This window comes from Platichthys flesus, chromosome 19, assembly GCF_949316205.1.
Source record: "Platichthys flesus chromosome 19, fPlaFle2.1, whole genome shotgun sequence".
In the NCBI taxonomy this organism is placed as follows: Eukaryota; Metazoa; Chordata; class Actinopteri; order Pleuronectiformes; family Pleuronectidae; genus Platichthys; species Platichthys flesus.
Window position 1 is genome coordinate 13172451 of NC_084963.1, and position 14122 is coordinate 13186572.

Sequence of the window (14122 nt, forward strand, 5' to 3'; positions counted from 1 at the left end):
GAGTACAGTTGTGGTATTTTTGATTAACTCAACATGTTTGTCATCCTCGCGTCCAACAGCATTCATCTACCACCTTTAGTCTCTGCTAAAGTTTGTGTCCTGCTGTATCTTTATCATTTGCATGATCTCATAGTCATTAGAACCATGTAACTGTCACAAATAGTTGTCAAGATATTCCACTCAAAGCCAAAAATGTTTACCTAGAGGGAGGAAAAGAGGGTAAACATCACCAGGGTTCATGGAGAGAACACATATCTATGACAAATTTCATCCAATCCGTTCCTCTGTTATGAAATTTCACTGTGATCCAAAAGTATCAACCTACTGTTGGCGCTGGAGGAAAAGTCACAGCAGTTATGATGATGCATCCTCTGGAAACTATTTCAAGCTGCTGCACTATTATACTGTATGCCTCGGAATCAGTGAAAACAAACATTGACACGCAGGAGAAAATGTCAGAGGGTCAACAAAGTAGACTTTTTTCCTCCCCAGGGGACCATGGATGTATATGCGTAATTTGATATAATAACTACAATATTGATCAAAACTTACGTGAAATGCAGCTGCTGAAGACATACAATGAACATAAAAACAGTAAATACAGGAGAAATAAAACCCAGTAGGTAAAAGAAGGAGATAAAATAAGACAATTAAATAATATTAACAAATTGAGATAAAGATGGCATATAATAACATATAAAATATGTAATGTGCTGGCTTCCCTGATGTCTTGGACGGTGTGTTCCATAGCTTTGGGGCGTATTTAACATAGTTTGCAACTCTGTTCTGCTTTTGATTGCTGTTGGGAACGTCCAATAAACAGACAAACAAACAAATAGTGAACAAGGGACTTAGCCATGTAGCAATTGTTACTATCCAGTTCATAGCTTTATAGACGAGAAGGAGGACCTTCATCAATCTTAAATGTCACAGGAAGCCAGTGCGGAGCAGCTAAACCTGGACAAATGTGCCCTCTCCTCTTGGTTCTATGTCAATCCCAATTTAACAACTGTCAAAATATTTCAATCCGTAGCAGGCTAAAATTTCTATCCCTAGAACCGTGCTTCTCATGTGGCTAAAAAGATTATGTAATCCAGAGACATGGAGACTTTATAATTCAAAAATCTGACTTTGAAGAGAAGGGCAGAACAAAGTGCAGGGCACGGTTCTGCTCTCAGATTAGAAACTGAGAATGAAGGGGTAAAGGCAGCAATGAATGCTTATTTGTCCAGAAGAAAATAAGGACCATTCTAGTTGCCTTATCCTCTAGCCATCCACAAATACACTGCAGGTATAAACCTAAGTATTATCATTACTGGTATTTATTTTGGCTAGGGTGGATGGTAATGTACTGGCTGTAACAATCTGTTGGAATAATAGGCAGTCTTGCACTAGGAAATAAAAATGGGTCCCAGTGTTAGTCTAGCCAACGTAGTCCCATGTGCTTTGTTACCTCTGCCACGGAGGTTATGTTTTTACCCCTGTCCGTTTCTCCGTTGTTTGTAAGCAACATTATGCAAAAACTACTAAACGGATTTCCACAAACTTGGTGGAACCATGGTGTGGTTCAGGGAAGAAAGCATAAAACTAGTCAAAGTAAAAGTACAGATCAGGATCAAGGAGCTAACTTTGTTTAACAACGAAATTTGATTGACTTCCCCGGGAATAATTCATGTATCTTCATTTCAAAAAGACAGGTCCGTTTAGAGGACTGATTTCTGTAAGTGAGTGCAATTTGGTGCAGCTTGGTTGAATTGAAGGGGACTGTTGATCCTTGGCAGAGGTATGCACTCTAGTTAGAGCTGTACTACTATATTGACTGAATAACAGTCAACAGCACACATGCCGTCCTCCTATGTTTGTTCTCCATGTAGTGACACCTCGCCTCAGGCTACCACATTTACAGTATTTTGAACTCACACTTCAAATGAACATTTCAAAGGGAGAAAAAAACTAAATCACTACAGTCCACAAGGTGGCTTTGTTCTACTCTTTCCCATAATTGCTCTGGCTTCTAACTCGATCACTACCATCCACACAGCTTTGATTTTTATGGGAACATATTCTCGCTATTTTTATGTATGCACCAAAGTTACAATTTAGGATCATTAAGTTCGGCGAAAGTCATGTTTATGGGTTGGGGTGGCTTACTAATATTTCTTAAGCTGCACGGGGGGAGGATCTCGGTGACAAGATGATGGAGGACGAATGGGAAAAAGCACTGTGCAAGGTTTCTCTCACCAACTACTTCAAAGTGTTCGGAGTTTGCTTCTAAAAGGATGGATTAAAAAAATCGGTGTGGTCTTTATCCCCACCACAGTGGGACGTGTGGCTTGGCTTTGCTCCGCACAGAGGTTCAGATTCAAATACTGACAACATCTAAGTCTGTAATAACATGTAATATTTGAATAACATTAAATAAAAGTTTGTAAAATGTTGTTTTCAGGGAGAAATGTTAAAGTTGCAATATTTTCGTCTTTGGAATATTAGTCATTTTAGTTACTGTAATTGACTCAAACGTAAAAGAAGTGATATTAACTCTGTTTTTATGCTGCTTTTAAACGTATATGTACTGTCACAACACTATACGCTCGTTGTTTTAATTGTCATCGTTTATATTTTATTTTAAATTATGAGAGGAGGGAAAAATGCAACACTCCTTCTTTCGTGCAGCTTCTGAAATATCTAAATGTCCTTCATAGAGAAGAGTTTTCAGTGATCCAGCTCTTTAACCAGAGGAATGATCCCGGCCCGAGAAATACAGAATGACAAGCATTTTTTCAGTTGCTATTTCTGCTCTTTTACATAATATAAGCCTTTCCTATTGCTGGCCAGAGGAAATTAAATGTTTATTATATAAACCTGAGGGCTTTTGCAGAGGGAGGTTTGGTGGACTTAAAGAAAGAATAAGTTCCCCTCTCTTCCCTCAGAAACTTCACTTCCTCCTGTGGCATATGAGTGGCGGGAGGTAGAGGCAGGGTCACAGAAGTAGTGAAGGAGAACTGAGCAGCAGGAGGAATAAGAGAGATGGAGAGGGAAGAGGCAAATTGGATTTAAGATCAGCAGCAGAGTCAGAGAGCTGCCAATCACCTACATGAGTCTTGGCCTCTGTGCTCTGCTGGACATGACAAATCTTAACATCTGCCCAAATAAGCCCCATCACCCAACTGGGATAGTTCTACAGCACATAAAATCATCACGCCCTGCCCACTGGGAGGCTTTAAATTGGATGAATGGACCCCAAATCTCTTGAATCTCTTCCTTTTCCTTCCCAGGCTTTGATAAATGAGGGCCAAGCTGAGAGATTTCAAAATAAATGTACTAAGTTGGGATGAATATGGAAGGTTTACCTGAGGGATTTGCTCTAGGAAACTTGAATAATTTTTCCAAGTCAAAGATTATCTGTGAACCTTTGAGACATGCTTGAGATGTCATTAATGCAAAGCCAAAGAGACGCCACATTTTACCACGTAGAGAGTCTCTTCAAGATGCAGCCTGGCCACACTAATGATAATGTATTATGTCACTGTCCAGTGGAAGTAATCTCAGTGGTGTGGACAGGACACACTGTCTCACTGCCCCAAAAAAGCTGACTCTAAGAAAGTTCTGTAATTTCCTACAGTTACTGTGGCCACAGTGAGTCAGATAATATCCCACTATCACAACCATCTGAGAGTCAATATAATTACCACGCTCATCTAACTAGTAGTAAAATCGATATTTTTCAGTGTTTTCTTTCCATGACTGTAACTGTTCTGAATAGCGAAACGTGGGAAGCACAATGCCGGGCAATCCTTGAAATCTCTCCAGCTACTAAAGGAAAGAGTCAGATACTCCAAGTATTCTGGTTAAATAGTTTAAGGTGTAAGCGGGACACTCTTACTTTTTGAATCTTGGGTTCAATAGCTTGGTGTTGCACCTTGTTTTCAACTCCAGCACCTGAAGTTATAACTCAAGGTCTCTATCTTTTTTACTTTTTACATCTACCTCAGTGTGTTGTAGGAGTGTATAGGTTGAGGACATGGATTCAAGGCTCATTGAATTTTCAAGTGTGTGTGTTTGTGTGTGCGCTTGCAGGTGTGTGTGAGTGATTGAGTGAGTGAGTGAGTGAGTTAGTGTATAGAGAAATGTGGGAGTGATAGTGGAGCAGTAGCTGCGAAATCGGAGTGAAAAAACGTCTGTCTGGAGGGGTTTAGGGGATGTTGGGTCTGAGGTAGTGACCCTTCCTACCACTTCTGAATGATGGTGACAGAGGAGTTGCAGGTTAAAAAAAAATTTGAGGAGGACAACCTGATGTTAGATACCCGTCTTCACTGTGTTGTTAGTAACATATAAATTTTCCTTGTTTTCTTTACTGTTATTATCCTCATGATTTGGAAGTATTATATTATTTTACTTCCATTTTCTTTTTTTCCCCCCATTTGGCTTGTATCAGGAAGGAGACAGAGTGACGCTGGGGGGGGGGGGGGGGGGGAGGGGGGGGGAGACATCTCTGGGATGCAGAAACACTGAGCCTGGTGTAGGACCTGGTTCCGTGGGGGGAGTGGATACAGCATCATAATGACCAAGCCAAATATTTGTCTAGTCCATATTCTGAGAGCATAATGAAGTCCTTTTACAGAAGGCATCATTGGAATCTGGATACTGATTTTATGCCAGAGAGAGCAGGTTTCACTTGGCCATGCTGTTTCCAATTAGGCTCCCCTGGTCTCTGGTGGCCCTGACCAAATCCAATACAGAGCCCTGTGTCCAGGAGAAGAATGAATTTCGGCTCTGTCTGACACATGATGAGCACTGAATCGGAAATTGAGGTTGGATTTAATTGGGAAATGCATTGCACACTTAGGTGGGATTTCATAATACAATGAATTGAATAAGAACTCGGCTAGAATTTAAAATGAAGGGTCTCTCCTAGTGTACATGCTGTCGGAGTCCGGTTTTTATGGAGGGAGGAGCCTGGAAGGTGGAATTTCACAGCGCCCGATCCGGCCAGCCTCTCTCTCACATACACATCTAAGACCCTGTGCACACACTTACAGTATATACAGTATGTCTTTTATGCTCATACTCACACAGGTGTGGACTAACTTCCTAGTGCGCTGCTCCTTTCTGATGGTGCCAAGTTGGGCCTGTGTCAATACGCGATGATGCCAAAAAATGTGTCAGGAATGAAAAGAGGCAGAATCTATACTGCCCCAGATTCTTCTGCCCCACTTTTACATATTTCAAAATATTTCTGTTGCAGGCCAGGGTACAGGACTTTGCAGAAATGATCAGGGTTGGGGGGAGGGGATGATAAGTTTGACTTAGCAAGACTGTCCCCAGCGTTATTTTACTCTAATTGGACCTTAAATTAACAAAACATTCAGCTAAAAGTCCTCCACAGTTTTTCAAAGCAAAGCAAGACAGTTGAATTGGTACAAATAGTTTTACCAGTAAAAGAGCACAGATAATTTAAAGTGGCCATTTAGAATATAGGACTAGATGGTGAATATCCCTTGTACATTTGACAGTCTTCTGCAGAATTTGGGTTACCAACTACCAGTAGATTAGCAGGTGTTAGTGGCCATATGTTAGGGACATAGCTTCCCTTAGCACCTGAGCATCAACAAGTGTCTTGTCCTTGTAATTAATGATACAGTCCCAACTTGAGGGTACGCTGGGGCTAAAGGTAAATCTGACTGGCTACTGGCTTGTATAGCAGTACTATGAAGCCATGTCGCCTGCTCAGTCGATCAGAAAACATTACCTCTACCGTTTTTAAACTAAACGCTTTCCCATTTGAGAGGCTAGGACAAGATGGTGCGTTCTGCCGCACGAATTAATGCCTACCGCCAGTCGATGTTATCGGATGTTGGTGACCACCAGCGGAGTAGCAGAGTAGCAATGTGAGAGGGTAGCTCATTGTTTAAGTGTCCGACCCACAACCTGGTTCACTCTCACTCTTCTTGTAAGCCATTTGTATACAGCGATCCTGCTATGTTTCCATCAAGAAGACTCCTCCTTATGCCGCCTTTGCATGTTTACGCTGAACCAAACCACCTGGCATGCTGCCGGCCCAGTGTGACATTTCATCCAGCATGCCCACCATGCCAGCTCTCCCTTCTAAACAGACACTGATTCTGCACTGTGACGATGTCTGCTGTCTAAAGAAAGTTGGAACAACAATTTTGTGTTCACACCTTTGATACAGAACAGCGAGTCAGAATAAGGCCACAACATTGCCACCTTCAACAGGCTGGGTAAAATAAGCTATGGTGTCAATATCAGCTGATTCTACAAATATGTCAATGCTGCCCGCCAGTGGCCACTAAAGTCTGTTATTGTATTAGTTATTATATATAAAATATTTATAGTATTTTATCTTACATTTGGTTTACTTAGCTACATTTTAGGCTTTGGATTGTGTCTACTTGCATCATCTATTTTATTGTGAAATACTTTGTAACTTTGTTTTCGAAGTGTTTTTTGCAATAGAGTAATTACTATTTTAATAAAAAAAGGAATGGTTTAGGTATTGGCATTTTCAAAAATTATGTAAATATAACAAATTGATAAATCCTTTTTACTAAAGACGTCTTAAGTTCAGACATGTCTTGCGGAGGATCTTCAGGGAATTGAGTCTCCACACTTTGCCTTTCACACATTTAGTGTGAAGTTCTTTGCTAAGACGTGTTCACAACAGCAACAAATAGTCCACAGGATTTACATGAGGGGTGGTGCAGAGGCAGGATTTAATGTAAGAATTCTGATGCAGAGATTACGTGGTTGTGTTTACAGCACATCAACAAAAGCTTCGCCTATTATCTCCATTATGAGATTTGCAGAGGTATTTCTGGAGTGCAGGCCATCTCTAGAAGCAGCTTTAATTTGAGCCATTTTTTATTTAAATTTTTTCATTGTCACTTTACATGACATTTTTATGTTAAGATACACAATAAGGTAAAAAGGAGAGCTGCTAGGACAGTTAAAAAAAAAAGAAAGAAAAATGATTTTTAACCCTCCCTTCAGCCAAAAGAAAAAATACACAGCCCTCCCCCTTTCGGAACCCCCCCCCCCTCCCTCCTAATAATTTGTGTACAGTCACAGTTACAGTTCATTTGCAGCAGTTGAGCAGCTTTCCAACTCTCAACCTTGAACACATAAATACAGTAAGAAAATAGCAAACATTGCAGAAATCCAACTAAAAACAGCACATGGCGGAAACTCAGCTCCTTATTCGACTCTTAAACAAATGAAGGCCTGTGTGGTGTTAGCCAGGTCCGTGAGCCTGCCACCCCCCTGTAGGTTATTCTGGCATAATTATGAGAACCCAACATGCTCATTATGGTTGTGGCACTGTTTTCGAGGTGGTTGTCTACTCTGGTGAGCCAGCGCTGCAAATGCTTGTGGTGAAGGAATGAGAGGGCGACAGAGAAAGACGCACAAAGGGAAGAGAGCAAAGGAAACGGGGCGCGATGAGGACAAAAGTAAAGAAGATAATGAACAATCAGAAATTAAAGACAAACAGAAATAGAAGGAGAAAGGGAAAGGCACCGGAATGGGAATGAGAGAGCGACAGAAACAGCAGACGCAAGTCAGTTTGACCACTTTCCACCTCCCAGTGCATCACGAAAACCATCCCTACACAGGAAGGAGACAGAGCCGGGAACACAAACAAGTGGACAGAACCACCTGTAAAGGGAAAAACACAAACCACTGAGAAGCTCCACATATACACACGTGCTCCTGTGCATTCACACACACACACACACACACACACACACACACACACACACACACACACACACACACACACATTCCTGGTATGAACGGTCTTCTTGTGTGCACTGGAGCTGAGAGAGACAGCACTGTCTGGTTCACCGCCACCACCTCCGTAACCTCTGCCACTGCCCAGCATGAAAACACACCTACACAGAGGTGACTGTCTTTACTACCTATTTATTTGTTGAGTGACTTAAGGTTATTTCATGAGGTTATTTCTCTGGAAACACTACTGTATTATTTATTTAGCTAGTATCTTTCCTGAGATATTTTAAATCGTGAATGTTTTATAGTCCCCAGTGTTTTTTCATAGTTTTACTTTTTTTCATTATCATTTAACTAATAAAGAGCCTTGTCCTCCTGAAACGAATCAAAACATGAAACTAACAGCAGTGACATCAGATCAACAGATGTAAATCATAAGAAATCTGTGAACACCAAACTAAGAGCCAGTGCTCAGTTTTCTTACATTTCACTCTGCAAAACACTTTATTGGTTGTTTGTGTGTATGTACAGTTCACTGTAAACACTGATATGCAAACAGCCTGTGTTGCTGTATTACTCTTGCCGTGCATCAAAGAGCAGTCTTGTGTCCTCACTAGGCCCAGGCTGCAATTTGGGCTCAAGGCGTGGTCCGGCACCCATTGGGCTGTGTCCGCCCTGAGTACCAGTAATGACCCCTTCCCTATGGGGAGCGTTTGATCTGGGCTGCCTGTGTGCTTCAGCAGGGCCTATTTCTGGAGCGTGGGGGGGATAAAGGGAGCTTTCAGACGTGGTGCCAATGACCATAATTAAGCAGCTTTAAGGGGTGGCAGTGAGCGCGCTCGCAAGCGCAGAGTTTGTAATTTGCAAGTTGGGGGCAGAGTCGCTGTGGCTCATTGGAAGTACATGGGAGGGTCGGGTGGCACCCGGCGCTAGAACACAAGGGACAGAGTGTGTGAAGGGGACCATAAAGAGGACGTTAATGACTTGTGTCCATTAGCACCCACCCCTTGGGGCCGGCTGACCAACAGCCTCGAGCTGAAGTACAGAGAGATCGCCGTAGCAATCGTTCCCCACCCTGACAAGGTGTCATTCAAGACGACCTTCAGCACTCAAGGCCTCTTGTCAGTCGGCTCAAAGAGAGAGCTCGGATGGACCCAAGTCACCAGTATCCTTACTCTGTTGCCCCCTCAGCCAGTAGTTTACTGCGAGCAGCCATCATGTCAACAAGCAGTTTGTGTAAATACCTGTCCACACTGTGTTCGGCTATACTCATATATATATAGTGAGTTTAAGGTGGTTTTAAAGTGATAAAATCTGACTTCAGAAACTATCCAAGCATTCACCTCAAATTGATCTAATTACAGTCAAAACAAATTCTTTATCTGATAGGCAAGTGTGTGTTTCTCTAAAATGCTCAGGGCTGTTACTTTGGCTGAGGGGGGAGTGCTGTTCATTCATTGACCGTGTCAGTTAAAGGACACATCGTTCAATAACACTAAACAGACCACTAGTCAAAACTAAACCAACCTCAGCAACAACATATCTCTGCGGCATCAGTTTGCTCCTAACTGTGGATAATAACCCACAGTGCGGTTGCTGTGAGACACTTTCTACTGTTGAAGAAGTCCTCATGTAACTACTTCCTGAGAGAAGCACAAGATGTCTCATCCCCCTGTGTAGTGTACATGTTCATGAAACATTTCAATCAGATGTCAGGTGGTAATTACTGGCTATAGTGTCTCTATGGAGGTCTTTGGTAGGTAGACCTCACCCTGACCCTCTTAAGGCAATTGGGGCTGATCCAGGTGCTGCTCACTCGCCATGTCTCCATTAACACGTGTCCAACGCGGTGGGCAAAACTGACGTCTGTATGAGCTGGCCAAAGCTTCTGCACTGTGTTTAAACCACGTTATGACAAGGTTCTTGTGTGCCTGACCAAATAAGAGAGAGATAACCCAGAAAATTACAATATTTGTGGGTGGAGGCTCAGGGAGGTAGCTCAGGAGGCAGAGCGGGCCGGCCACTAAGCTCCGTGGTTCCATCCCTGGATCCTTTAAACTGCATTTCGAAGTGTGCTTGGCAAGATACTGAACCCCAGATTTACAGTCTATGAATGGTGTGTGATAGAAAAAGTGCTTTATGAATGTGTGTGATTGGGTGAATGGAACTTGTACTGTAAAACACTTTGAGTGGTCAATAAAACTGGAAAACCATATATGTGACTGCTTCAGTACTCAGTCCCCTTTCAATCCCCTCATTTGTCTCAAAGGGGGGGATGAAAGAGAGTTTAAAAAGTCTCTGTTTTGCTGATGCATTCTCACACATCTCACAGCTATTTATGAATACAGTCAATATCTGTTAGCCTTTTCTTTTATATGTCTTACATTTCTATTTCTAAAGGGGAGCTGAATTTACTTGTAAAAGTCAAACTATCTTTTCTGCTGATCAATTCTCAAAACTCTGTGGACGGGTGTCACCGGGGTTCATTCATTTGCCTCTCCAGTGCATGGGGCTCTGGGTCGGATCCATGTGGCCACCCCCCTGGAGTAGGCGTGTAGTTGCTCGCCACAACCGCTGGGTCTGTAACTTGACACCTGGCCGCGCGGTGCGCTCTGCCATCGCTTTACCCGCAGAAAGCCTATTTAAAAAGGAAAGGGATGAGTCCTGCGCTCCTGACTCCGTACCCCCCTCTTGAAGGACCCAGCTTTCTCTCCGGCTGCGCGGCCCTCGATCTGGATCGGCATAAATGAATGAAACACAGGGGAATATCGACAGACAAGCGCGCAGGAAAACTCTCTATCAGAGCGGCCTGCCAGTGCCAAGAGGAATTTATGTCGGGCTTGACAGGCACATCAACGTGAGTTCTGTCCTCTGGAAGTTCATCTCCAGCTTGTCAAATGCGTAAAACGGCGACCGGTGCCTTCTGCTGCCCCCCTCGCAAAGGAGTCACGCTGTGATTAACGGATCAGGTTTTTGACTGCCGGGACAAATGAATACAAATGAATTTAGGCACCCGAAGGAGAGATTGCAGAACCTCTCATCTAGACACAAAGTAAGTGACCATTTGCTTCTCATACATTTTCTTTCAGCGTTTGCTCTGATGAGAGGATGTTGCGGAGAGCTGAGCTGTGAGCGCGCTCTGACACGGTCTGAGTTACAAACCAGGGAACTGTTGCGCTCCGTGTGCGTAAAGCTGTGATGTGCCGGCTGGCTGTGGTCCAAGAGTGATGTCCACTGGGGACCACTGAGGCTTTTGTATTGGCTCTGTTTAGACCTTGCATTTGTCACCTTTTGTCTAATGGAATGACATTAAGCGTAATTTTGCCAAAATGGCTCAACGTTTTAACCGCCCCTCATCAAATGTTAATTTTAATGGGACTATACAAAGAGACCAAGCATAATAATGAGGTTTATTTGGTGACAACGTTTGCATGTTATATTCAATATAACCTCCTATCTATGTTTACTGCAAGACAGATCGTGATTAGGGCATTTCATTGTTCTGAAGGCATTTTCCATAAATACTTATGCAATGGGTGCATGTAGATGTTTTGCTAAACAGTGTTTAAGAAACGGACTCATGTGGTAGAGCGAGCAAAACATCAGACCTTTATTCGGATCTATGAACTTTAATTAGAGGTTTCTCAGCATCCACTTTGGGAGGATGCTTGCCATGTTTTCCTGCTTACGCAGCCGCTTTTACGCACTTGAAATGATTGTTTTAAAAGGAAGGATGAGATTACTATCTTCAAAGAAAAGACTATAATTATTATTAGGAAGGTAAAGTAAATGACATCAGCTTATTCAACAGGCTACATTCCCTGAAAACAACCACTTATCGATGCATTTAAGCAAACACCTGCGAGTTTTACTGCTCTGGTTCATAAAGTCCAGATGTTGTATGCAAGTGTTTACAGCATAACTTTTCACAGACAGTGAAAAACTCATCGGGCCGTTGTAATATATTGAGCTTGGTGCTGGGTTGGCTACAGCAGCAGCCAGCTGTTGCACAATTGACGTATACAAGTCATTCATTCGTATATGCAATTCTAACATTTCAGTAATATTTGGCTATATTGCGCTATAAACATCTGGTTCAGATAGTGGCAGAAAGTTGGGGCACAGTCTTCTTGAAAGTGGAAGACATTTGACCGTTTTTTTCTATTAATAAAGTTTTACAAATGGCATCAGTTGATCACACCTCCCTGCATGTTCCAAAGAAACATCTGTCATTCGAAAAGAAATATAAGAATGGCTTTAGGGGGTTTATTTCCTGACAGATGTAGCCATGGATCAACAGTGGTATATCTACATCATTCATCATTCACATTTACATGAGTTGAGATAAATGACCGTCTACCTGCGATGCGATTCGCCTTATGTCCACTTGGTGTCGCCCTCCATGTCAGACTCCTGTTTTTTTACATGCAGGTATTTATGTTCAATGCTTTGATTCTTTTAAAAGTTTACAGCAACTACACATTCAGCTTTTTTTTTATTTTTAGATGTAACATACAGAAACTTTGTGAGATAGTCACTGTTGTTCTTATAACAACAATTTTGCTTATAATAACAAACACAATAACTCTTAGTAAATCCAAGTCTCGCAGTGTATCATAATGAGTCATGTACATTTCACGACTTTCATCTCCTCTCAAACCCGAATACTTCTGACAAAGGTTACATGATAAAAAGAATTTAGTCATAAACTGTCTTAAGTGAGAGATTACTTGATTGCAGGGAAACTGTCCGTTCATCAATAGGAATTTTCCACTGTGTGTCTGTGATTGTGTGTGTGTCTGTGCTCTGGGGGCAGAGAAGGATCACCTTTGGGAAATCCTTTCAGGGTAATCAGTGAGTAAAGTCCAAGCTTGCGGAAAAAAACTACACTGGCCCCTCAGTGGCTTCTTCCCCACCTCTGGCTGGTCGCTGGCCTGCAGACAGACAGATGCTGTTTTGAGTTTGTGTGAGTGTGTGTTGGTGTGTATGTGTGTGGAGAGTGGCCGATGGTGTTGTTGGGGTCGAGAGGTTAGACTCAGAGTTTAGACACGGATGATGCAGTCACGTTTTTCGGAAAAATAAAGACGGTGATGGTGGAAACATCTTGTGGTGGGGGGGCCTCGGGGGGTGATGATTTAGAAAGAAGTATAAAAGGGAGGTAGAGCTGATAGGTGTAAACATGCCATTGATATTCTTTAGATTATACCATATAATGAGGCACATGTTTGGCTACTTAAAAATATGAGGAGTGAAATTCCTCGATTATTACAAACATATTCTGACCCCCTCTCTCCATCTGATCAGTCACACAAATGGCATCTTTCCACTATTGACTGTTAAATAACTTTTTCATGGTAAATTAGACGTGTGTGCTCATCATAGTTAAGACGAGCCGGTGTGGAGAGAAAGATGGTATCAGCACCTCCCATCTTTGAAATGTGAGTTCAGCGACTCACAGCAAAATATCTAGGTTTGACTCTCAGGTTTAATGCATGACTCAGGAAGAAGCATTGTTCATCTGGCCCGTATTTTGTCCAATCATTGAGAATTCCCTCTGGGAGTTGTGTCATGTAGCTCATTGTTGCATGAAGGAAAACCATACCAGACATGTTTAGTTACACATGGCAGCCTTACTGATTTAAATGTCCTCTGTGCACAAATCCACCTGGTGCAACATCCTTCAACATATACCCTGTCACACTCACTTCCTAATGAAAATCTGAAGAAGCTACACTTAACATTTTTAATATGAAAAGCCAAAGAAATCAGCGCTGTCGCCCAGGAATCTTGATCCAGCTTCCCCACATGTAAACAGCTTGAGGGACAGAATGAGTGTTATTTGCTGCAGCAGAAAAAAAAAATCTCAGCATTCATGACTCATTTTCAGAAAGCGGATCTCTCCTCAGCTGATAAGAAACTGAGTGTGGCTGTAACCAGCTGGGAACGTCTGGGAGCTACATACACACACACACACACACATGCACATACACACCCACATCCTGAGGAACCATAGCCAGTTGTATATTGTGTCGATTGTGCTTTAGCTTAATTGTTAACAAGGAGCTAGAAGAGCAGGAGATAGATGCCACAAACACACATACAGTATAAGCCCACCATCACACGCACATACACTAACATATGTACAAACATTCTGATTGTGTACATTCGCCTCATATTGACCTAGGGGTTGTTTGAAGTAATATTTTCTAAACAGAAAGAGAAGACATCTGTGCACAAAAGTAACAATTAGACAATGTGTATGGTTTCCTTGGCCCTCGCCCGCCTCGACCGCTTTCCTGTGTCCAACCAGCCACAGCTGCTATACACATTTCCCCCCCCCCCCCCCCCCCAAACTAGTGTGTGACCATGTGTG

General features: G+C 42.4%; 1 protein-coding gene across 1 annotated transcript in view; it reads left to right on the plus strand.

Annotated features, from left to right (window-relative positions):
* Positions 1 to 10484: 10484 nt before the first annotated feature.
* The window catches only part of col27a1a (collagen, type XXVII, alpha 1a), a 64754-nt gene continuing 61116 nt past the window's right edge, over positions 10485 to 14122 (plus strand). The window contains exon 1 of the mRNA XM_062413481.1: positions 10485 to 10801. Coding sequence (XP_062269465.1) covers positions 10749 to 10801 — 53 coding nt within the window. The 5' untranslated portion in view covers positions 10485 to 10748. The remainder of the gene's footprint in view (positions 10802 to 14122) is intronic.